This window comes from Varanus komodoensis, unplaced genomic scaffold (genome assembly GCF_004798865.1).
Source record: "Varanus komodoensis strain SLA01 unplaced genomic scaffold, ASM479886v1 scaffold26, whole genome shotgun sequence".
NCBI lineage: Eukaryota > Metazoa > Chordata > Lepidosauria > Squamata > Varanidae > Varanus > Varanus komodoensis.
This window is the reverse complement of record NW_025335684.1, coordinates 15,029,892-15,055,079: the sequence shown is the minus strand read 5'-3', so window position 1 is coordinate 15,055,079 and position 25,188 is coordinate 15,029,892. Positions and strand designations below refer to the sequence as shown.

The 25,188-nt window shown below is 53.3% G+C and overlaps 1 protein-coding gene across 1 annotated transcript in view; it reads left to right on the top strand.

Moving 5' to 3' along the window:
* Positions 1-25,188, top strand: part of LOC123025215 (neuronal-specific septin-3-like) — a 54,810-nt gene that overhangs the window by 21,109 nt on the left and 8,513 nt on the right. The window contains exons 3-6 of the mRNA XM_044433756.1: positions 6,582-6,710; positions 13,056-13,137; positions 14,832-14,969; positions 24,403-24,520. Coding sequence (XP_044289691.1) covers positions 6,582-6,710; positions 13,056-13,137; positions 14,832-14,969; positions 24,403-24,520 — 467 coding nt within the window. The remainder of the gene's footprint in view (positions 1-6,581; positions 6,711-13,055; positions 13,138-14,831; positions 14,970-24,402; positions 24,521-25,188) is intronic.

Sequence of the window (25,188 nt, the reverse complement as noted above, 5' to 3'; positions counted from 1 at the left end):
GGGGGGGGGGGTGATGTGTCATCAAGTTGTCTCTGACTGATGACAACCCCACGAATGTGAGCCTTCCAGAATGTCCCGTCTATGGCAGCCCTGCTTAGCTCTTGCAAACCCAGTGGCTTCCCTATTGGAGTCACTCCAGCTCATAGCTGCTCTTTCTCGTCTTTGCCTGCTCTCAGCTTTCCCTGGCACCACCAAGTTGTGCCTTCCCGTGATACGCCCTAAGTACGATCGCCTCATCAGCTTTGTCACTGGTGCTTCTCTGGTTTTCTTTCTGCCAGTGCAGGGTATTCACAGAGCTCTCCCCCAGCTCCATTTCCCCAGCGCGTCCATTTTCTTCCTGTCGGCTTTCTTCAGGAAGAAAGCCCAGCTTGCACACCCATACATAGATTACGCAATGTGCATATGCTGATCGAAACATATGGATGCAAAATAACGATAACAGAAGGACAACGCACCTCCCTGCAGTGGAGGGACAGTGGCTGGGCCGTCATCTGTGCTTCTGTGGCTCCCTGCATCTGCTGGCCAAGGACTCCAGCTGACGGGCAGCTTGAAGGCCCCTCTGTTCTTCCTTCCTGGGGTTCTTTACCTTTAAATTGGCTCTGGACTTGGACACCCTCCAAACAGAGGATGCTGGGTGTGGAGATACTGTAAACGGGTGCTGGAACCGGCACTGCATGGGCACTCAGCCTGCCTTGTGTCCCTGCCTTGGGTAGCAAGACCCCGCTCCTACTGGAGGACTGCACTTCTGAAGTAGGATACAGGGCCACCCTACTTTCAAGACTGGGTATTAAGACAGAAGAAGGTGTAGTGATTTGCTTGGGGACTTAGTAATCCTGGGGAAAGTTCTCTCTGTGCTGGCCAAGATGGTCTGCCTGCAGGGGCTTTCTGACCCCATGTTTCCATTCATACAAGGTGCTGCAACCCAGGGGAGCTGGGTCAGTGAGATAGATGGACCAATAACTCTAGATTATATAAGTAAAGTATAAGGCAATATATTATGTTTGTGGTGTCTCTGTGGCTGTTACCTCGCAGGATCCACCAGTTGCTGGGAGTCTGGAGGGCGCTCTCTCGGGAATCCGCATCTAGCGTGCCTTTTCTCCCTCCCTCTCCCAGCAACCTCGTGCCCTTTCCCACCATCAACCTTCCTCAAAGCCTTTCTCCTTGGCCCCAGATGCAGACATGTCTCTGTGCAGGTTTTCCTCTGGAGCCGCAGCCGGAGAAGCACTCGGCAATAAATATTCCCAGATCAAAAGCCAGAGGCCAGTGCAGAGATGCCAGAAAGCAAGGACGAACTGATTTGGGGGCTCAAAAAATCCTTCTGGGAGGAGAGAGGGAGGATTAGGGGGAGACATTTTTAATAGCCAAGCACAGAAGGAGCACGCAAGATGTCAACTAAATCCCCATCATGGTTTTCCCAGCCCAGGTGGAACCAGGAGAACAGGTGTGCAAGAGGCGTCGTGCGATGTATTCTTTCCCGGGGACATTAGCTACAGCGAAGTGGGTGGAAGAGACTGGCCTGTGAGGCCAAAGGCAGCTGCAGTCCCTGGTGGAGAGGAAGGGGTTTGATGGGGTGGATCCATGCCTTGTCTTTGTGCCAGGAAAGAGGCACATCACCTCTTTGGCTCTCGCACAGAAGAGTGAGAAAAGGGTGCACGTTTGCCATGAGCAGCCCTTTGGTGTGTGCAGCCAGGCCAGGACTGTGCATCAAAGAGCAAAAACGCTTCCGTGGCTCAGCTTCCGAGGGCGCGCTCTTCAAAAGCACAACCCTATGCTTAAGACCCTTCTGGTTGCAAAAGTTGATTTGAATGCATTTAGGTGATGCCTGCTAAAATTTCAGAAGCCAGAAAGGGGCTGAGCAGGACTTCCGGCATATTTCCATGATCCTCTCCACCCCTAGCAGAAGCGGGATGCATCAAACAGAATGGGTGGAGGTAGACAGGCAAAATCTCTTGCTTCCTGGAATTTATGCAAGCTGCAGAATTCACATTTCTTGATGGGAAATGTTGCAGCTGCAACAATGGGAAAGCTGACCGGCTTCTCGCTCCATGTTCCAGCCGTGTTCATACCGGGCACTTCCTTAGGAACACCGCTTGGTGGACGCTTCCATACCGCATTTGTTCGTTGCGCTTCATCCCCACTTGCCTGCTGACGGCTGCCAAGCAAGGGGGAGTGTGGGTCACATGCATTTTGCAAGGCCTGTGACAGCCAAGCAGTGGCGATGCTCCAGGTGGGAGGCCCTTCCCACTTCCTGCATGTTCTTTGGGAAGCGCAAGCACCCACGGGGGGCAGAGAGATGGCTTGTGCTCAGGCCTGCAGCCCACCCCGGAGGATCTCTTTGAAACAGAGCTCACAGCAAGCCTCACACCCGCAGACGAGCCGGGGGCACCTGAGGAGCACCCCACAGGGATGCCCCACCGGAGGGGGCTGGCCACTCTCCTGAGCCCCTCCCTAGCTCTGCTGTGCCTCTCGCTCTCCTCCTTTGGCCTGCAGCTCTCCAGAGCAGCTGTGGCGAGCTCAGTGCAGGGACGCAGCAGCCCCCCTCCCCACTGCGCTTCTGGGAGGCCCCAGGTACAGGGCGCTCCGCCGGCCCAGAGCAGCCCCCCAGACTCAGCCACTCTCCTCTCCACCAGCAGCAGGGCTTTCTGTGAAGCTGGTGGGCCCTTGTTGCTCACCCAAGACCGAGCCATTCCCGAATCCATCCCAGCACAACGGGGAGCAGTGTTTTATGTCTCAGAGCACTCATTTCCTCGACCCCCTTCAGCTTGCTGTGAGATGTTCCGTAGAGCTCGGAGGTTCGGGGAAGTCTGAGGAAGCTGGCAGAGGAGGGGATCAGCAGCTGCTAGCCACGAAGTGCGAGCCCTGGCCACACCGCGCCACTGCCCAGAGCCTGGCGGCAACTGGCCAGGTGGACACGTGGACTGGTCGTCCTCGCACCTGCCTGGCCCCAGGGTACCCTTTCACGCAGGAGGAGGAAGGACCCACTGGAATCACTGAGGAAGCAGGGGCAGCTGCAGTAGCCCCCCCCCCCAGTCTTTTCCAAGACCCTTGCTCTGTCAACAGCTCATCTTGAATCCTCTTCTCCAGCCTGGTGCTTAGGATGCACGGAGATGGGCCTCTTCCAGCTCAGCTGTCACGCTGGAACCTCCCCGCAGCTGCCAGCACCCTCTGCAGGGCGCAGCACTGGCCCGAGACGTGCTGCTGTGTCAGGCGAAGGACACTGTCCTTTTACCCCCGCCCCACACACACGCGACCCAGCCCCACATGCACACAGGCATTCCGTGTATGGGGTGGCTGCCAGCGGCTACTAGCCCCTCTGGCTGGCTCTGTGCTGCTCTGCTAGCAGAGGGGCTTGCCGCATCTGCTGGGGAGCTTGGGGAAGGGGACTGCTGCACCCATCCCGTGTGGCTGGCCCTGTGGGCCACCCTGTGGATGGAATGCTGGCCCGTTTGGACCTTGCCCTGACCCAGCAGCGGCCCTCTTTGTGCACTTACGGGCTGGCAGGCGCTGAGGCCCAGGGCAGCCTCGTTGCTGCGGACCGCCTGGAGAGCCTCGGCCGTTGGGCGACACAGAAATAGAGCCAATCCACAAAATAAGAGCCTCCAAGGAAAATGGAATCATGGCAAGCCTCTCCAAGAGCAGATCCCCTGGAGGAAAAGAGCTCTGTGGCTCCTGGAGGACTGGCAGGCTTAGTCTGGCACAAGGCTTCTGGTGCCGGTGAGGCGTTGTCCTCAGCTGGCAGGCAGAGATGGGCAGGTGCAAGAGGAAGAAATAGTGTCAGGTGGCCGTGATGTCACCAAGTCCTCCTTCCTTGCACAGTCGTCTTGCATATCACATGCTTTACACTGAAATGCTGCCCACTGCACTTCTTCACTTTCTATAACCATATGTGTGTAGGGTTTTTTAGTCTCTCAGCTCACAATAACATGCCATTCGATCACTGGTTTGCCTGAAGCATTTTTTCCCACACTCTTCAGCCAAAATGGATTCCCAGGTAGTTTATTCACAATCAGCAGGAGAAGGGGATGCCACACAAGAGGAAAGGGGGATGGGGAAGGATAAGGAAAGCAAATAACCTCAGAGATGAGTTCTTAAAGACGTGTGGTAGAGCTTATACAGACCAGCCCAAGAAGAAATGGAGCAGAAAGGGCTGATCTTTAGAGAGTGGAGCGAGTGGTTCGAAGTGACTCTAGTCCACAGGCGCGTATGCCACCATCACTGCACCTACACGCCTTTCAAGTTGTGCAGGACAGTTAGCTGGAACAGCTCACAAACAGCACTGCCCCTCTGGAATTTCTCTCAGGAAGGGCATGATACTTACTCACGGGCCCCACCACCAGCCCCGCCCCGCCGTGGGAGGCATGCGCACGAGGCAACTGCGTGCAAACATTCGCGGGACGGGTCTGTGAGAAAAGCGCTGGCAGACGCCGTGCAATCCCGGCAGCAGCTCCTTCTCTGCCTCCCAGCAGCCCCCCGGGGGCATCGCTCTGTGGGGGAGGACGCAGCCAGGAGCCAGGAGGCATCCGCCGTGATACCAAAGGGGGGAAGCCACTGGGGGGGGGGGGGTGCTGGACGAGGCCTCTCTCGGTCCTGAACTGAGCAGCTTCGGGCAGCAGTGGCTCTCAAAGCATTCCCGTCTTTCCTAACTTGCTGTTCCCCTTCAGTCTCTGAAGGGGCCGGTGGGTTCCGGAGTGGCTTGGATGCAGAAGTCTGTTGCCAAAGTGCGAAGTTCCAACTGGCGAATTGAAGGAAAGGGGAGCGGGATATTGGGGGTGGGGGCAGTATTTCTGCTGCCCCCTCCGCTGGAAATGCAACAGCTGCTCCACCCCCACGGATGACTCAGAGATCCTCGGGGGGGGGGGGGTAATCTGACACATCCGGGGAGCGTCAGGTTGGCAGAAAGCGCTGTCACCAAAACGGGGGTCTCCTTCCGTGGCTCACCCCCTGCTTTGTCCCCAACCAGGGGAGCGACAGTGCCAGGTGCTCGCCCGGGGCACGCTTCCCGCACTGCCCGTGTGCCCCGGCTGCATGGGGCCAAACGCAGGCCAGGACCTGGAAAGCTAGCCAAGCCGTTCCAGCTGTGGCCGCTCCATCTTCTAGCAGCGGGCTGCACATCTGGTTTCCATCAACCCTGGGATTTTTTTTCTTTCCCTTGTCCATGTTGAGAAGTTTCGTGTTTTTAAACTTGAAAGGGGTCTGTGCGGAGGCGGTGAGGGAGGAGAGCAGTCCTGCCTGTGCCAGGGAGAGGGAAGCCCCTCGGACCAGATAAGGCTCCTCTGGTGAGAGCTGGAGGGAAGCACGCGAGAGGCAGAGGTGCCCGGGGTTGTCCTTTCACGTTTCAAGCAACATTGCTTTGTTTTGCCCCTGTTTGGTAAAAGGCAGTTTAGTGGAAAAGAACGGATGGGGTCTTTCTTTGGCATGCCAGACCGAGCCAAGACAGGGGCCAGCAACGTATCTAGCTAGAAAGGAAAATGGCCAGCTCAGGTTGGAAGCTTCTGGATTCCACTGCACGCTTCGTCAGGCAGGCTGATGGAGACTCACTCACCATCTGCTCTGCTTGCTGGGAGAGTCCAGTCACCATTGCAAGGCTTGCTTTGTCATACCTGTGCCTGTATGTATTTTAAGCCACCCAGGAACGCCTCGACAGTTATAGGCAGCCTATAAATACATATAAATAAATACAGCAGCAAGAGGGTAAAGGGATAGAATGAGAAAGCTGCATTTCAAGAGCGGAGGTGCCGCGTCCTGCAGGAGAATGATCTGAAAAGAGCCCAGGAGGCGGCATGATGGCAGGGGCTGGTTGAAAATGCCTCCTTGCGTTTGGTCCGGTCGCTGCTGGAGGGGCTGCCCGGCAGCTGTCGGGCGAAAGGAGCCGTGGCTTTGGCAACAACCTGAGGCTCCAACACGGCTGCTGGCCCCGTGGGGCTGCCGGTGTCCCAGAAGGGAGAGGCCCACTTCCATATTCCTGGCTGGCCTGGCTCAGGCCTGCGTCCAAACGGTCACAGTCTCGCTCAGATATCAAGGGCCAAACTCGGGGCCGGCGTCGAGGCCGGGCACGTGCCGAGGGCCACCTGGACACGCTGCTCCCTTCCCCACGGCAGCCTGCCTGGTCAAGCTGCCCCAGGCTGGCCCAGCTGTGGCGGTGAGGAGGAGTGGGAGCAGGCGCCAGCCCGCCCAGTGGCGCTTGCCCTGTTGAGCCAGCAAGTGGGCAGCCACAAGGAGAGCTGCACTGAGGAAGCTCCTGGGCGGGGTCTCCCTCCAGGACCTTCAAAAGCCCGGAGCCAACGGCGCTCCAGTGCAGGTGGGGATTCTGAAGACGTTTTACAGATACATGGAGGAACGTGCAAGACGGAGCTAGCCCCAGACTGCCACAAACGCAGCATCCCCCTCGCCCAGCGCCGCCTCGATGCTGCCATTGCTGGAGGACGCAGATGCAAGCGCTGCGGAATCAAGGGGCGGCACACGCCCGTCCGAGCTGGCCTGCGGTCTCTTCCGCGTGCTGTGGGTCCATCGCGCCCGCTGCTGCCCAGGCCTCGGCCGGTGTGGTCTCACCCGACCCTCTTCTCTCTCCTTCCCTGCCCCAGGGCAGAGCGGCCTTGGCAAGTCCACCATGGTCAACACGCTCTTCAAGTCCAAGGTCAGCCGGAAATCCTCGTGTCCTGGCTGCGAGGAGCGGATCCCCAAGACGGTGCAGCTGCTCTCTGTCACCCACGGTAAGGGCCCGCCGACCGACCTCTCCGGCCGTCCCCTCTTCTGAGCAAATTTGGTGCCCTGATCCTCCCCGCTCATTTTTCTGACAGCCCCAGAACAGATCCACGCACTGGCTGGGTGCCGGCTGTGGCAGCGGACCGGGCGATGCCACGCGGGGGCGTTTGTCCCACCCGCAGCACTGCTGGACTGTGGGCAAAGGGAGGGCATTTTGCCTCGTGCTGGAAAACCGTCCCAGAGGCTCTACAAAGGGTCGCTTTGCGAAGCTTTCCTGTGATTCCCAGAAATGAACGGCTGTGCAGGGAAGTCGCAGCAGGTGCCCGCAGAAGGAGACCTGTAGCTGCCGGCATGGCCCGGGGCATTCAGGCTGTCTCAGCATGCATGGGATCGCATCCTGGATCCTAGTAGGCCAGTTAGAGTCCGGCAACGCCGCACGTGCCCTCCCTATAAAAGCTCGTGGCCCGGCTGGGCTGAGCGAGGAGGCTGGTCCGGGTCCCCTTTGTCTCCTGGGACAGACGACCCTCCCGCCAGCTGGGCCACCCAGCCTGACAAGCGCAGGGCCCGACGACTGGAGCACATGGAAACGGGCCCCGTGGCGAGGCTTTGTTGCTTGGCCCGGGAGCACCGCCATGGCTCCTCTCCAAGGCAGCTCGGCCTCTGAGAGGGCCCCCTGCCCTGCCCTGGCCTGGCCAGGGGTCCGTGGGCTGCAGCTCTGGCTCGCCTGGGCCTCGTGTGCCTCAGCCTGAGCAAACAGTCGACCGCTACACTCTCCAGGCCGAACTGTCTAGGAACTCATTCACATGCTTAGCAATTACCTCTTCTCTTAAAAAGTAAATAGCTGGGTAGTGCCAGGGGAGTCTTTCCAGAATGCGGGGCCCTCAGCCTTTGCTCCCACCCTTCCCACACGGCCCCAGTCCAGTCCTGTGTTGCTTCCCTGGACCTGCATGCGGATGGAGATCCCTGCTGGCCAGGCAGGAGTCCCGCAGGGACCTCTCCACCAGGGGCTGTAGCTGCCTTTGGCCTCGCAGGCCTGCCTCTTCCACCCACTTCGCTGTAGCTAAGTGGCAGGAATTGCCCTTCCCCAACCCAGAGGAAGCAGTGGCGGAGCACAGGAGTACCTTCCGTCTTGCCCAGGGTCCCCCTGGGTCTTTGCGTTTAAAAAAATCACCCCCATCCATGTTGTTGCTCATTGGGTGAGTGATGTCATGTCTGACTTGAACCTTTTAAGTTTGGCTCTTACCCACGCTCTCCAGTGCTTCACATACAAAAATAAGCAAATGCTTGCAGCGAGGGTCGGGACAAGCCCTAGCAGAATCCGCCTGAGCGTGCACGGGCTTCCGAAGCAAGCCCAGTTGAGGGGCCATGGGGGGCACTTTTTCTGGGGAGCCCTTGCAGCCAGCCTTCCTGGGCAGCTGTGCTCAGCCCGCGAGAGGGACCCTGCTGCACAGCAAGTGGGGCTTGGCTCCTGGCAGGCACCCCTCAAAAACCTTGTCGATGTCAGTCCGGGGAACCAAGCCTGGGGAATCCAACAGATCCCCTCCTGAAACAGATTCCTCACATATCCCTACCGCAACACCCCTCATTCACATAACACAGGATCCCTGGCCCAGCCCCTCCCCCATGCCCACCTGCCCTATTAGCAGACGGGACCACTGGCATCTCCAAGACCGCCTCCACCCCCAGGGCCATATTAGCTTTCAAAGAGCTCTTGCTGGCCTGCACTGTGGAGGTGATGGGGCCAAAGGCTGGGGGCGGGACCAAATGCCCCAAACAATAGGCAGCTGGAGGCTGAGGCCATGGGAAGGGGGCAGGTCCTTTGGGGAATCCCAGCTGGGTCAGATTGACTCCCCGGTCCTGAGGTTCAGCACCCCCTGGTTTATACCACCTTGTTCTTTCTGTGTTTATTACTCTGGCTCTGCCCTTTCCTGCCTGTTTACGTGTTTCTTCTGGTCATGATCAAGTAGGACAGGCTCTCTGCTGCTCAGCAGCTGCAGTGGGTGAGCTAGCCAAGCCGCATCCTGCACGGCATCCTAGCACCCGGCCCTGGACCCTGGAGGCCGTGCACCGTTGCCACTTCTGGGTCCTGGAGCCTAACACAACCAGCCACTCATTGTGCAACTGTGGGCGGCACTAAAACCCAGGCAGAGATGTACCAGGGAGGAAGTGGGCAGTGGCACTAAGGGATGCCCTGGGTGAGTCACGAGAGCCAGTGCGGTGCAGGGCTGGGGCTCAGCAGATCTGGGTTCTAGTCCCCATTCAGTCCTGGAGCTCCCTGGGTGACTCCCGGCCCCCCCGATTAGGGTTGTTGTTGTGAGGATCAGATCGCAGAATCGTAGAACAGTAGCCTTGGAAGGGGCCAGAGGGCCATCGGGTCCAACCCCTGCTCCGTGCATCTCAAACGCCTCTAACGTGGGAGAGTCCGCAACCTCTCTAGGCAGCTGGTTCCACAGTTGTACTATTCTAACAGTCAGGAAACCCTTCCTAAATCTGGCTTCTTGTGAGCTGAGCCCATTGTTCCATGTTCTGCACTCTGGGATGATTGAGAAGCAGTCCTGTCCTTCCTCTTTACGACAGCCCTTCAAGGACTTGTAGAGCACTATCTTATCTCCCCTCCACCTTTTCTTCTTGAGGCTAAGCATGCCCAGTTCTTTCCATCTCTCCTCACAGGGCTTTGTTTCCAGTCCCTGGATCATCCTTGTGCCCTCCGCTCCTCTGAACCCTTTCCAGCTTGTCTGCATCTTTCTTAGATTGTGGTGCCGTGAACTGGGCACTGTACTCCATATGAGGCCTAACCAGTGCGGAGTAAAGGGGAACTGGTGCTTCACGGGATTTGGAAGGGAGGCTTCTATCAATGTAGGCTGAAATAGTATTTACATTCTTCCCAGTCTGAGAAAGTGCCACTGACGAGCATTCTTTGAGTTTGATTCTGTAGCCAACTGTGGATCCACCTGACAGGGGTGCTTCATCAAGCCCACTTTTAGCTAGTTTGCTAATTGAGACATCATGGGGCACTTTGTCAAAAGCTTTGCTGGAGTCAAGACGGATTATGCCCACAGCAATCCCACAGTCCGTTAGGGAGGTTACCCGATCAAAAGGTGAAACCAGATGTTCTTGAGAAATCCATGTTGGCTTCCCCTAGTCACTGCACTGTCTTCAAAGTGTTTGCAGACTGACTGCTTTACAATCTGCTCCAGAATTTTTCCAGGGGTTGATGACAGACGGACTGGTCTGTAGTTCCCAGGTCCTTCTTTTTTCCTTTCTTGAAGATGGGGACATTAGCCCTTCTCCAGTCATTTGGCACTTTTCCTGTCCTCTGTGGTTTCTCAAAGATAATAGAGAGCAGTTCTGAGAATTCTTCCGCAGGCTCCTTTCTGACTCTAGGATGGAGTTCAGGGAGCCCTGGAGATATGAAGTCATTCCGCCCATGGATCCTTGATCTCTCTATTTTGAGCTGCCTTCCTGCTCCCTCAGTTTGTACTTCCCCTTTATCAGCAAGCTGGTAGATCTTCTTTTGGGAGAAGGCTGAGCCAAAGTAGGAATCGAGCAGTTCTGCCCTTTCTTGGTCATCTGTTATCATTTTGCCATCCACACTGAGTAGCTGAACCCCCATTTCTTTCCTTTATCTCTTCCTTTGGACATATCTGTCCAGACAACCTTTTTGCTGCTTTTAGCATCCATCGCTAGCCTCCGTTAATTCCTAGTTACCATCCATGCAAGTCCACGCTACCTGCCTGCATTCTTTCTCTGTGGCCTGGCCTTCCTTCCACTTCCTATGCATGTCCTTTTTTGCTTTCAGATCATCTCTAAGCTTTTTATGAAGCCTTGTGGGTCTCTTCTGTTGTCTTCTATCCCTTTTCCTTGTCAGAATTGTTTGTAATTGTGCCTTTAGAATTTCTTTCTTTCTTGTGTTTAATTCCCACCCCTCCTTTTCTTGTTAGAGTCACTCGCCATAGGACCTATCATTGTTCTGAGCTTATTAAAATTTGCTTTCTTTAAATCCATGGTACATGTTTGGCTGCATTTGGCTTTTGCTTCCTGTAGATCAAGAATTCAAGTATGGCATGGTCACTTTCCCCCAGAGTTCCCACGGCATCCACCAGGTCTTCCATGTTGGTTAGTATCAAGTGAAGGATCGCCTTGCCTCCTGTTCCGTCCTTCACTTCCTATTGGAGGAATGACCAACAACACATGTTACAGATCTCTTGGAGGGGCTGCATTTGGCAGAATCTTCTCCCAACACATATTGGGGGAGTTGACGTCCCCCATAATATTGACATCATGCCGCCTTGAAACACTGGCGATTTGCTTTTCAAAAGTTCCGCCTTGTCTTCTCCTTGACTGGGCGGTAACAAACCCCAGCCACTGTGCTCCTTTTATTCCTTGCTCCGTTTATGTTAATCGAGATTCCCCCCAGTCAGGCTACTAAGCTCATCCTCCTGCATTTCTGTGCATAGATATGTGTCTCTCACATACTGTGTGGCTCTCCTCCTTTCTGTTTCTTCCGTTCTTCCCGAACAGGTTATATCCTTCAATTGTGGATTTCCAGTCATGGGAGTCACCCAAGTTTCAGTTCAATCTGCCAGGTCGTATTCCCCCTCCTGCATTAAAAGCCCAGGTTCATGCTGCTTGTTTTCCATGCTCCAGGCATCAGTACAGACACTGATGAGCGCGTGCCTTATGCCCTTGTTTCCTTCCGACATTAGAGCTGCTCTCGCTGTTGTGGTGTACAGGCCCTCGTCTGTTGTTGCACCCGGGCGCACTTCTCCTCTCCTGTCAACTCTTTCAGGCTGAGACCAAACGCATTCTTTCCGGTCTTTGTGGGGTGCGACCGATCCCTTTCCAGCAGTCCGTCTTCCAGCAAGTGCAGCCTGTGGTCCCAGATTCCAAATCCGTCACCCCATCAGCACCGCCTTCGTTCCCAGGCATCCACTTTTTCTTTCCCTGCCTGTTCCTCTTCCGAGAGCTGGAAGGACTGAAGGCAAAACTATCTGGGCTCTGAAGCTCTTGACTTTCCTCCCTAGAACTTCAGAGTCCGACGTGATGTCTTCAGAGCCCCGCTTGGCAGTGCCATTTGTTCCCACGTGTATAAGGAGGGAGGGAAACGCGTCAGTGGGCTGCATGAGCCCTGGCAGTCTTTCAGTTGCAATCTGCAACAGGGAGACCACATACCTGGTGTGTCCGTGGGTCATCCCGACATGCGTGCATTTCCATCCCATGCAACAGGGAGTCTCCCACAACTAGCACTCTTCTCTTCTTGTTCTTGCTATCATTGCAAGAACAATAACCTGTTCTGCACAGGATCCTTGTGCCGCACAGGATGGCTTGTACTTCTTCCACAGCAAGCTGCCCGCTAGTCTCATCCTGAAGCAACTGAAACCATTCAAGAGTTCCACTGTCTCCACTGGTGCGGAGCTTCTTCTAGTTCTTCTCCCTTTCCTGGGAGTTTCCTCCTCATCTTCCATTCTCTCGGGATTCCCCTCTGCTGCCTCCGCTTGCTGTCGCACTTCTTGCCTCTGTACTGCTCTTAGCTGTGACGTCCTAAAAACGCTTCATCTTCTTTTATTGCCTCGAGGGTAGACACCCACGGCTCCAGCACTCTCACCTTTTCTTCCAGCAGGGCCACTAGCTTGCACTCACTGCACACGGAGGCCATGTTGACCTCAGGCAGGAAAACAAGCTTGCACAAATGTCGCAGGTTGTCGCCACTGCAGAGCCTTCTCAGTCCCTTCTTTCTGCTGCATTGGTGGTTCCACCTTGTTGGGCCTATTGCAACAACCAGCTCTCCTGTCTTCACTGAAGGCCAACAACACTGAAGGTCCTGCCAGTAAATAGACGTGTGTCACAAGGAAGGAAACAGGGGAGGGGGGGGGGGGAGAATTAAAAATGTTAGGGACCTCTGCTGCCGACCTCCACTACCCAACCCCTCCTGGCTTGCTTGGGTTGCTTGCTCCCTTGGAAGACAGAGATCTTGCCAGAGTCCCTACAATCTGCTCAGCTAGGAGTCAGGAACCAGATGGAGAAGAGTTGGAGGAGGAAGAGGAGGAGGAGGTAAGCTGCCTTGCATTGGAGGGAGAGCAATCTAAAAAATAAGTTGGTGCATACGTCTCAAGCAGGGCCAGGCAACTGGGTGTCATCTGGGTGCTTGAGGCCCATCAGCCCCAGCCTGCCCTGCCAATGATTGACAGATAATAGGAGTCGTAGTCCAGAATGTCTGGCAAGTGCAATGCTGGTCTTCATTCTGCAAGTGAGGAGAGAGCAGCTCCAGTTTGATGAGCTCCATTCCATTTCATCAGGGAGGGTCTTGGCCTGGGGAGCTCCTGAACTAACGGTGTGCCCTCTGTTTCTGAAAGTTGTTGAAGAGAAGGGAGTGAAGATGAAGCTGACAGTGACGGACACACCTGGATTCGGAGATCAGATCAACAACCAAAACTGGTATGTGAGAACCTTGCCTCTGCTCCCTCTGGGACAGGGGGCATTTGGTCTGACTTGTACTGTTCCATCGCAGCCAGCGCTAGCCCCAGAGAAGAGCTGAGATGCCCTCCACATCCGAGCCACATGCAATCCGTGCGTGTGGAGGGGTGGGCTCTGCTCCAAAAGGAGGTGACTGTCGCGGGCAGGGGCTCCTCCTTGGCCTGGTGGGATGCTTCGCAGCAGGGGCGGGGAAAGGCCTCACTTGTGATGGGCACCCTTTTTTAAGGAGGTGGGTTCTCTTCCTCTTCACTGGCAGTGATTGTAGAGCACTTGGCCTCTAAGTGGGATGGCTTGGGACCAGGATACCTAAAGGAACACCTTTTTCCCTATTTGCCCTCCCGCCCTGAGATCAGCAGCAGAAGCCCTCCTCCGGGAACCCTCTGTGAAAGACGTTAGGAGACAGAGTACCTGGAGGAGGGCCTTCTCTGCGGTGGCACCCCAACTATGGAATGTGCTCCCCAGAGAGGTCCACTTGGCGCCAGATTAAGACCTTTTTATTTAATCAATATTTTAATATAGTTTAATATCAAATTTTATTGTTGCATTTTATTAACTTGCAGCCAGAGTGGGTTGTCAAATTACCTATGTTGTTAGCCGTCCAGAGACACAAGTAATTGAATGGCATACAAATTTTATAAATAAATGAATAAGTGGAAAAAACAGTCGGAGCTGCAGTCTTCAAAATACTTACCAGGGAGGGCAAACCCAGCTGAGCACAGTTGGGTGGACAGCCCTGGAAGGTTACACGGTGCAGGAACGCAAAGGATAAGCGTGCAAAGCCCCAAAGGGGACTTGGGGTAGAGAAGTGAAGGGTGGCTTGCCCCTGCCTGAGCATCACGGCTCTGTGCCCCAAACCAGAGCTCTGCTCACCCCCGCCCCCCATCCCCGCTCTGCTCTGAAGTCCCAGGCATGTTCGTACTCTCAGGATGCCTGGGAGGGAAAGGGGTCTGGGCGGGCGGCTCAGGGCACAGAGGCGGTGAGCCGAGGGCGGACGCATGGGGCACCCGTGGGCCTCTTCCCAGGTCAGGACCGCACCCTCCCGATGCCGCCGTGTCACCTGGCCGCATGTCGTCCTCTCAGGAGTCCTGCTGGCCTGTTGTTGCTGGTGTCGCTGGCACAGACCCACAGGAGGAGCCCCACAGCCATGTTCCACCACAGGCTTCATGGGCTGAGCGGGGTGGTGTGGTGGGCACGGTACTCCCCCAACCGCAAGCCCTAGAGATGGTCCTAAATGAGGCTTTTACTAGGCTCTTGTCCTGCCTCATTCTTGGAATTCTACCAAAAGAGAAGGCCGGATCCAAAGATGTCCTCTTCCATTTGTAGCCCTCCTGTCTTTCCCCACCACTTTTTTCATCCGGTTTTTCAACTAGGAAAAAAAAATATTATAAAGTAAAGGATGGAAACTCTTTTGGATTAGTAGAATTAGCTAGGAGCCCTCCTTCTGGAAGCACCATCCGTGTTTGGGATAAATGCAGTGCCCCCTGACAGAAACACGATCGCAGGAAAGCTGCCTAAAACCTCTGCAAAATGGATGCCTGCATACAAACCAACATACATAGTCGTGCCATCAACAGCAATTGTTGAGCGAGTCTCCGTGTATGAGCCTCCCAAAGCATCGCCGCTCTGCATGACCCTTCTCTCTCCATTTCCCACAGCTGGGACCCAATCATTGAGTATATCAATGACCAGTATGAGCGCTACCTGAGAGAGGAGATCCTGATCCACCGCAAACGGAAAATACCTGACAGCCGCGTGCACGCCTGCGTGTACTTCGTGCCCCCAACTGGTCACTGGTAAGCCCTTGGCCCTCGCAGGGCTCCTTCAGGTGCGCCTGCGCGAAACACGTCCCCCTTCCTGGAGCCGTCTCTTCATACAATGGCGGAGTACGAAGGAAGTCAAGTGGCGGCTGTACTCGACTCCGGCCTTGCCCAGAGCTGGCTGGAGGACGCTGGGAGATGTAGTGCAATGCATCTGTAATGCAGCACGGGTACCATTCTAATCCGACCACCTGTCCTTCCCAGAATCTACGCATTGGGTGGTAAGTGCAGGATCCCTGACAGTCGGCCATCCAGCCCTCTCCTCCACATCTCCGGGTCTTCCATGTCCCCAGGCATCTGTTCCGTTGTCACAAGGCTTTTACGCCTAGATATCTCTCCTAATGTTCAGCCCAGTGTTCTTTCTGAGCAGCTTCTGTCCATTCTGGCCCTGCCCTCTGGGCCCCCTGGGAGCGCGTCTCTATAAGCTCCAGATACTGTCTGCCCACGTGGCCAGAGGCCATTCATGGGTGAGGATGTACTGAAGCTGGGAAGGCTGCCTTATTTGAGCCTGGACCTTCAGTCCAGTGGGAGGCTCAGGGCTGAGCCCAGTCTGATTCCAAAAACTTCTGTCTCTAAGAAAGGAACTTTGCACCAATTGTGGTATTTGGGGCAGATTCTACACAAGTTTCCTTAGTGTTTGTAATGCACAAGTCACAGGCTGCCTTCAAAATGGGCGTCTGTGATCCAGCTCCACTCACACCAAAGCAAGTCTGCACCAGCAAAGGCCTGGCCAACCAGAACCCCCACTGGATTCCTCCCGCCCCTTTTCATGGGATCCAGGGAAGAAATGGGTTGATTTCCTGGGATGACAAAAACATCAGAGGAACTTGGTCCGAGGCACTGGATTCTGAAAGGCAGCAGGAGAGACAGAGGGGCTTGGCTTTGAAAGGGTTGAAGAACCTGCAGAGCTAAAAGCTTCCCTGGCCTGATGCTACCCAAGTGTTTGGGTCAACAATTCCCAGCATTCCTCAACCTTGGCCATGCTGGCTGGGGCTGATACAGGTTGAAGTCCAGAAGACCAGGAGGCCCCGAGGTTGGAGAAGACGGCTGCAGGAGTGGCTTCCGCCCCTCTGGAATGGCACAGAGCAAGCTGCTTAGCCCAGCCCCAGAGAGATGGGGCCAGGCGTCCCACTCTTGCGTCCCCCAGCCAGAGGCCTCTGCTGCCTTTGCACAGAGGCAAGGCAGAACAAGGAATAGGCTTTCCTGCCGTGCTCCAGGATGGGATCTGGAAATTCCTTCACCCAGGCGTTTCTTCTGGGTGAGAGCCAGGCTGGCCTGGTGGCTGGAGTGTTGGGCTGGGACTCAGGAGATCTGGGTGCTGGTTCCTACCAAGCCAGGGAGCTCCCTGGCCGGTCACAGACTCTCAGCCTAACCTACCTCACAGGGCTGTTGTTGTGAGGGTAAAATGGAGAGGGAGAGAACCTTGGAAGCTGTCTTGAGTTCCTTGCAAGAAGAAGAAAGCTGGGGTATAAATGCAATGTAATAATACAACAATAATATATTCTCTCCATTGCTAAATCTGTTATTAACTCTGCAGAGTAGGAAAATGACTAGAATCCCCATGGAGAGAAGAGTCATGTTCCCTGCCAGACTGTGTCTAGAATGACATGCTCGGCTCATGAAAACCTGAGTCCTGGTTAGGCCGTCTGTGCCAGCCTTCTCCAACAACACGACACCCTCCAGATGCCCTGCACCACAACACCCAGCATCCCCAGCTCACATGGCATTTGGCCAGTCCCTCGCGGGCTGGAGGCTGGCGTGCCGCCGCGACATCTGGCCTGCCACCAGTCGAGGAGGCTGGGCGGCGGCGGCAGGGTCAGCCCTGGGCTGGCACATGGGGGGCTCTGCCCCCGTGGCTCTGGAGCCCCTGGGCCTGCAGGGAGCACGGGGTGGAGCCCAGGAGCTGCTCCGGCCTCGCATACCTCACTACCTGCCAGGAATCTCTGTCATTTTCAGTTAAAACAAACTATGCTCCTCTGACTTTCGAAAGCACAGAAATGCACGGGGCGGCCAGGCCTTCCCCTCCCCTCCGTGCAATGTGTGTGGGAGCTGCCGGCCCCTCTCAGCATCTGTCCTGCAGCTGCTGCCTTGCCCTCCCTGACACGACCTGCAGAAGTGGGAGAAGGAAGCTGCTCCGCAGCCAGGAGCTTGTGGCCAGCTGGGGGTGCTGAGCTGCTCCAGCTTTTAGCGTTCTTGGAGAGCGTGAGATCAGTTTCTGGGGGGAGGGGCTACCAGCTAGAGGGCAGCACTCTCGGCCTGATAACTCCTACTCAGGGGTTGAGCATGGGTTCCCGCTGAGGCACGGGATCCTGCTGAAACCTGGGTTATTGTGTTGTTCGAACCCAGCCTTTGAATGGTGCTCAGAGGCAACGCTTTCTGCCCCACTTGGTCCTGTTTGCAAGGGCCCTGCCAGCTTCCTCCAGAGCTTTCTTCTGCCTCGGGCAGATGCAGGGGGTGCCTCCTGTTCCTCCGAGAAGCCATTCTGTCCACCTCTAGGTCAAATCCAGGGGAGGGAACCCTTAGCCCCTTCAGATGGCTGGAGCTGATGGAAGTTGGAGTGCAACACCATCTGGCAGGACCACAGGCTCCCTACCCCAGAGACAAGAGCGTGATTAACTTGGTGTTCCTGAAATGGGCTCTTTGCACATACCAAGAGTAGCACTTAGTGAACTTGTCCGTTGATTCTCTGTGTTGCAAGCGCAGGAGGTGGTGAACAAAAGATGAAACCACAGGCTGCATGTTGTTTGAAAGCAACAACAATAACAACCATTGCTGTTATTTCAGGTGCAATTCCATGCGTGTCTACAGGGAAAGAAGGGGCCTGAGCGGGGTGGCCAGGGCATGCCGGAAGGTGTAGATGTTGTCGGATTGGGCTCATAATCATTTAACTATTTAGATTTTAATCTCTTCTCATATGCAATCTGGCTACCATCCTTGTGACCTTATGCTGAACTGATTCTAGACTAGTTAAGTCCCTCTTATAATGTGGAGCCCAGAACTGGATGCAGTACTCCAGCTGTGGGCACACCAGAGTCGTGTAGAGTGGCAGTAATACCCCTCTTGATCTGGAAGCCACACTTCTGGCCATGCAACCAAGGGTGGCGTTCGCCCTCTTGACCACCGCATCACGCTGCTGGCTCATGTTCAGCCTGCTGTGGACAAATACCCCGAGGCCCCTTTCTCAAGTGCTGCTCTCCAGGAACTTGTTCTCCGTCCTGCACCCATGGCAACTACGCCTGAGTTCCAAATACAAGGCCTTGCACTTATCTGCACTGAATGCCGTCCTGTTGTCTTTCATAGTCTGCAAAGCTCAAGGAACTGGGTTTCAGGTTGGATGTCAGGAAGTACTTCCTAATGGTTAGGACCCCTAGGATGTGGAATGGGCTTCCACAGGAGGTGGCGGAGGCCCCATCAGTGAGGGTGCTCAAGGATAGGCTGGACGTGCACATGTTGGCTACTACATGAGTGGAGCCGGCTGGAGCCGGGGGTCAGACTAGATGGCTCAGGAGGATCCTTCTGACTCACTAAGTCTCTGTGTTTTCACTGGCTGAAATAAAAGTTGCCCCTGATTAACTGAGCAGAGTCATTTTAACAGGCACGCATGGGCTTAAATGCTTTAACCAGACAACAGCCGTGCGTTGCCAGCAAGCTCATGTTAAAAGGAGCCGTTCCGACCTGCTCCCCGATACAGTAGGAATACCTTTTCTAAAACAATGCCTCCTGCTCCACTTGTGCGTCCTCTGAAGCCAAGGGAAACGTCTCTCTACCAGCCTTGGCCTTACCCACAGACTGCTATGGGGGGGGGGGCGTGCGATGGTGCAGAGGTTAAACTGAGCCGCTGGCCTGTTGATCAGGAGGCTGGCGCTTCAAAGCCGTGCCACGAGGGGACGTCCTGCAAAGCAAGCTGTGCGAGGAGATGAACAGGTGCCACCTTGGTGGCGGGGAGACGGAGCCCCGTGCCAGCATACTGCTCACAGGGCCACGGGAAAGTCTGCAGATGGCGCTGGCTCCTGGCTGTAGAAACGGAGGGGAGTGCTGCCCCCATAGCAAAGTACAATCTGCAGGGCCTCCGTGTACAAATACAATGGATAAATTAATCGATGAGAACTTGTGGGGCGGATCTATTTGAATCTCAGGTTGCAGACCTAACAAAAAGAGAACCCTAAAAATGCAGCAGTAACACTGGCTGGAAAAAATGCCTCCTTCACCAGTTCTCCCGCAGTGGATATTAACCAAGCACAGATTCGCCTACCGCTCACCTCCTCGCCCTGCCTACCCTCTGCCTTAATCCCTGTGCTATCGCAACTTTTCTGTATATAAATGATCTGAGATAGAGAGGATCTTAGTCAGATTGTAGATGGCATGAAGCTGGGTGGAATATTGCACTCCACAGCAGACGGGATCAAGCTTTTCAAAACAATCTTGACAGATTGGAACAGTAGCCAAGACCTAGAAAATGAAATGTGACTGTACAAAAGACATAAATCAGGCATTAATCATGGGGTGCAGAACTTCAGGTGTCAGGGTCAGATCTGTCCCTGCTGGAATCCCAATCTGAACCTCCAGTTTCTTAGGTGGTCGCTCTCCCTTCCCCTGGCTGCACCTCTTTCCCCTGACCACCAATCACTTGGCGGCTCCACAGCTGCTGTGCAGAGGATTTTTCCCATTCTAACATTTTGAAATGCCTTTCCTAAAGCAATAAGAGCTTTAGACTAAAATATAACGGCATCCTGTCTCCACCCCTTTGCCTTTGCTTCGCCCACCACTGGAATGTGCCCCCAGCCAAGGGCTTCCCCAGAGCAAAATTTATCCTGAAATTTGGGCCTAAAGAGGTTCATAAGCCCCTCATTAGAAGATGGGGGAGGCTTGGTTTACCGCTAGTACCTGTGAAAAAGGATCTTGGTGCTTAGCTGACCACAAGCTGCTCAACAGTAACTCAGAACACCTTGGGAAGCACAGGCCGCAGATGCCCTAAGGGTATCCAAGCGGAGTAGATGGGCGCTGCAGCTGAAGCCCATCTTGCAAATCTTGCTTGGACCAAGGGGCTGGTCCTCTAAGACCCCCTCCAACTTCAGAATTCTTATATAAAGGTCTATTTTCTATCTGTTTATTGAACTTTATATCACAGTTAACTTAACCACCTTTAACTGTTCCCACATATATATATATATCCCACTAAGGTTTATTTATTAAACTTCCACATCCTTGCACACTAAATTATCACAAGAGTAAATATAATTGGAATAAGTTCTTGTTTATCCACTAGAATAACCAGTTTTTACATAATTCAACATACAGAGTACAGGATCAAGTTTAAGATGTGATGGAAATTTCTCCATTATTAGCTTTCTTATCTTTTCCCCAAATGAGATGCTTTGTATGCTTCTATTGTATAGAAACAAAATCAGAACCATCTTCTAACAAACTTTCCATCTTCTATATAACTACCCAGGCTGTTGAAAATGTTGACACAGGACAATCTTATAACTTTTTACTCTTGCCTTCATTTATTTTTACGGATCTGTCCACCACTCGGTCTAGCATCTCGTCCACACTCCGTTACCACCGTCATCGCTGTTCAGTCCTTGTGCAACAATAACCAGATCTTCTTCCCTGTTACTTGTATTCCCAGCAGATATTTTCCTTCCCCCACTAAAAGGGGAAAAAATCCAGATAGCCCACCGAATCTGATTAAGTGCTTACAGGTGCTCACATTAAACATCTTGTGAATTGCAAGGGCAAGTTCTGTTTCATGGTTGCAAGTCACTGCGTTTGTGTAGGGCCCTGAATTACAGAGCGCACAGATTTGACCCAAAATGTTCGCTCCCTTCAGAAAGGAACATGGAAGAGAAACCGCTTTTTAGATTTGGCCAGAAAGAAGCGGTCACCTGCACATTTTAATCTAAATGAGCCAACAGTGGCACCCAGCGACAGAAACGGACACTAACCCTTTAGGATAAAAGCTGGAGAGTTGAGATGAGAACTGAAAACAAGTGTTCTAATTTTATCAGTAGTAAACACAGCTAGTCCCACGGAGTAAAAGTAAAATAAAAAGTGTTTTTGATTGGTTCAGCTATGCAATGGAAGTTTTTGTGGTGGAAAGTGTGGGGGGAGGGCAGTTTCAAAAAAGAAGCTTAATTTTGGAACACAAGTCCACACAACTAGCTAGTCCATGGCATTTCCTGGGTCCTCCACTCCCTCACTCAGAGTTATTTGCAGATGCATTAAACATTTTTCTATCCACTAGAGCCTCTCCTGTGCTTTGCAATAAGTTTTGCAACTTTTTTCTTAAAGTAAAGGAAGTCTGGTATTACGTAGAAACTGTGCTATGAAAGAAAGCGCTTTATTTAGCGAGTTTGCTATACTGCAGCTCCGCCTAGTGGTTGTCATAGAATATGTGGCGAGGCAGAGAAAATAAGCGTATGTTTAATCGTGGATCCCGCAAAGAATCTGAAAGCAAAAGCAAAAGTGGCAGCTTATAAGCCTCAGGATGGGAAGCCCTTATGTGCAGGTTAAAGTCTGCAACAGGACGGAAACGGATCTGTACGCTTCCATTTTACCTGGCTTTCAGAGAATGAAACTGTTCCCTACCAAGGCCCCCACAGGGTGGTATGGTCAGAAATTACATTTCTAATCCAGCTTTTTTTCTCTTGAGAGTAACCTGGGGGCTGACATTCCCCCATATTACCTTGGGCTGTGAGGACCTCAGTCCAATCTGTGGCTTTCAGTCCACCACTTTACCAAGGGTTCTGCTTCCAGAGTCTTTGCAAAATTAAGATCAGTTGCTTTACATATGCCCCCACCCCAGAATAATTCTTTCTCTGCCCTTTTCTATGTTCCCTCATACAACCACAAAGCATCACTGAAGTACAGTGGAACTGCAAAAATATCCAAGTTTCTCATAGTGTGATTTCCAATGATACCAGACTTTCCTAAATCTTTAAAACAATGGTTGCAAAGCACCTGCTGATCCCCATGAAGGAGGAATCACAAGTGCACAGCAAATGCCTCAGCTAGAGGAGCCCTCTGGGCCAGCTTTTAGTTGCAAAATAGAGGATATTCCTGAGCTTGCAGGAAATGGTAATCAATTTGGAAAAGAATGCCAATAGTCTTGAAAAGCATATGTTGAGGAAGTCACAGTTCAAAAGTTGACATAGACACCTTTCCTCATTCACAACAATTCCTCTAAGTAGGAGTCCTGAGGCCAGTCATTTGCCAGGAAACGCCTCCAGCTTCTGAACCCTTCCTTTTGCACAAGCAGCTAAACAAATCCCTCTTTGGCAGGCAGTAAGATCTTCTTGACTGTGGGACCCTAACCAAAGCAAACCTGGCTTCTGTCACACGAGAGGCCACGTCCCCTCCGTCTAGCCACCTCGAAACCTTGTCACAGGATTCCACGAAGTTTGTCTGGCAGGAGGAGATCCTAATAAGCCACAGCTAGAAAGGGTACCGAGGAGAGCGACAGGAGTGATTCAGAGATGGAGGACAAAGCCCTCTGAGGAAAGATTGGGAGAACTGGGCATGCCACCCTTCGGAAGAGAAGCCTGAGGGAAGGTAGGATAGCTGTACTTGAAAGGTGGCCACAAAGCGGAAGGACAGGATCTCTTCTCAATCATCCCGGAGTGCAGAACATGGAATAAGGAACTTAAGTTACAGGAAACCGCATTTGCATTAGACACCAGGAAGAATTTCCTCACTGTCAGAGCAGTACGGCAACGGAACCTGTCACTTGGAGAAGGTGGGGGCTCTCCCTTGCTGGAGACAGTCCAAAAGCGTCTGGCCCGTCATCTGAATGGGATGGTTTAACTTGGGGTCCTGCACTGAGCAGTGGGGTAGACCCAGTGGCCTTCTGGCTCCTTCCAGCTCTCCCGTTGTAGGATTCAATGAAATTCAGGTGAGCAAAGGAAAAGACTCACAAGAGCACTACCGGGTGTGCAGGTAATGTTAGCCTATTAGACGCATCGTTGAATGCGGAGTTGCTCTGCTGTGCGGGCCTGGGTAGGCCAACAAATCATTGTTTATTAGCCAGAACACCCCAGAAAGAGAACTCGTGGCTTGTTGCTGGGTTGAGAAATCTGGGTTGTTTAAATTATGGGTTGTTATTAGGCACCAACCCTAACAGTGACTTCTTGTGGGTTGTTTCACTAGGTAACAGTGTAGGCAGGAACAAATGGTTGAAAAACCAGATGCACAAACAACCAGGCTACTTGCTACTAAGTACTACAAAGGCGTTTGAGATATAGAGAAGGAAAAGGGAATCAAACAGCCCGGGGCTAAGGAAACAAACCCTGTGTTGTTCAATGTCTGCCAGATGAACCCTGGGTAGGGCAACAGACCATGAGTTAACCATTAGTAAAAAAAGTCATGGGCTGGTTTGCACATAACAACAAGCCAGGGTATGAATTAAGTAAGTATTGCTGAATTGTGGGTTGTCGTCATATACAAACCCTGCACTATGGTTTAAGTGCTGGTTGTTAACTGCAAACAACCCAGAGTTTACAGCTCAACAACAACACAGTTCTCTTCCTGGGATTGCAGTTAAGAACTCAGTTAAGCCATTGGGATGCAGGTGGCGCAGTGGTTTAAACCGCTGAGCTGCTGGGCTGGTTGATCGAAAGGTCACCAGTTCAGATCTGCAGATAGGCTGAGCTCTTGTTGCTCTGTCCCAGCTCCTGCCAATCTTGCAGTTCGAAAGCATGCAAATGCAAGTAGATAAAAAGGTACCACTTCGGTGTGTAGTCAAGCCAGCCACACGGCCACGGAGACTGTCTGGGGACAAACGCTGGCTCCTGCGGCTAGGAAACGGAGATGAGTGCTGCCCCCTAGAGTCAGGCATGACTGGACTTAATGTCAAGGGGAAGCCTTTACCTTTTAACCTTTACCTTAGTTAAGCCATTATGCAGGGTTTGAATGTAAAGGTAACTTGTTATTCAACAGTGACCCATGATTCAGCAACAATTCAACATATTCAGCCTGCACTTTGAGTTATTGTTACATGCAAAACAGGTCAATGTGAGGGAACCAAACCGAACAGGAGGCCTGTTCAGACATTCTCCCTCTTGTGCATAGCAAAGGCGTGGCGGGGGAAGCGGGATTGCAGTGCTGGCCCTCCCCACCCTCAGGATCAGATTAAATTAAATTATTTAAACTTACCTGTATATGTCTGTACCTGCGTAGACTCTCTTACAGTTGAATGCCGAGCAGGTCGTTGTTAGGGTGTGCAGCCACGATGCCACCCCCGGTCCCCTCGTTCACAGACGGAGCAAGGACACTCTTCTTGACAGCAGCAGCTGCATGTAGAAGTTGTGCCCATGGAAAGAGCAAGAAGCTCAGCGGAGCCCAGGCTACAGGGCTGTGGCATCTCCATTCACTGCTGCACACTGATTTCCCGCACCCCTGCCCTCCTCAGGTTGCGTCCCTTGGACCTGGAGTTCATGAGACGGCTCAGCAAGATCACCAATGTAGTGCCCGTGATTGCCAAAGCAGACACCCTGACCCTGGAGGAACGCGCAGAGTTCAAGCAGAGGGTAAGATGGTCCTGCTGCCATGAGACGGTCCTGGGAGGAGGCCAGCGCAAGATCTGGGCCCCAGGATCTGGCCCCGGGGTGGCACCCGGTCCTCCCCTGGGCCACACAGGTGGCTTGGCCTCATGCTTTCCTTAGGGTCTGGGCCTCCACTACTGATGGGTCGTAATTTGCAGACTGCTCACTAAATAATGCTCCAGCACTCATCAGTACAGATGGAAGGCCTGTTACTGCCAGAGGTCACAGCCCGTCAAGCTCGCACATGCACGTCCACATGCCTCTTGGGAGTGTGGCACAAATACTGTGACGAGGGCAGGGATCACACCGTGCTCCTTCTCTGGTTGTCATCACATTCGCTTGGAGCCGAAGATGTCGCCAGAGCCAAAATACATTCCTGCTCCTTGCAGGACTTGGCATGTTGCTGATGGTGTCGAGGTTGATGGCTCGGTTGTGCCCACCTCATGGAACTCGTGGGCACACACAGTATAAATAAATCGATTTTGGTTTGGATGATGAAAATACCGAAACTCTTTGACTTGACGTCAGGGCTTGTTATTCACCCAAAATGGATGAACCTGCTAGGATGAACTTAATTTTGAATTTTGCTGCACCACTCGTTTGGACCTAGATAAAGCCATTCCTGGCTTGCACCACTCCACATAGTACAGTTG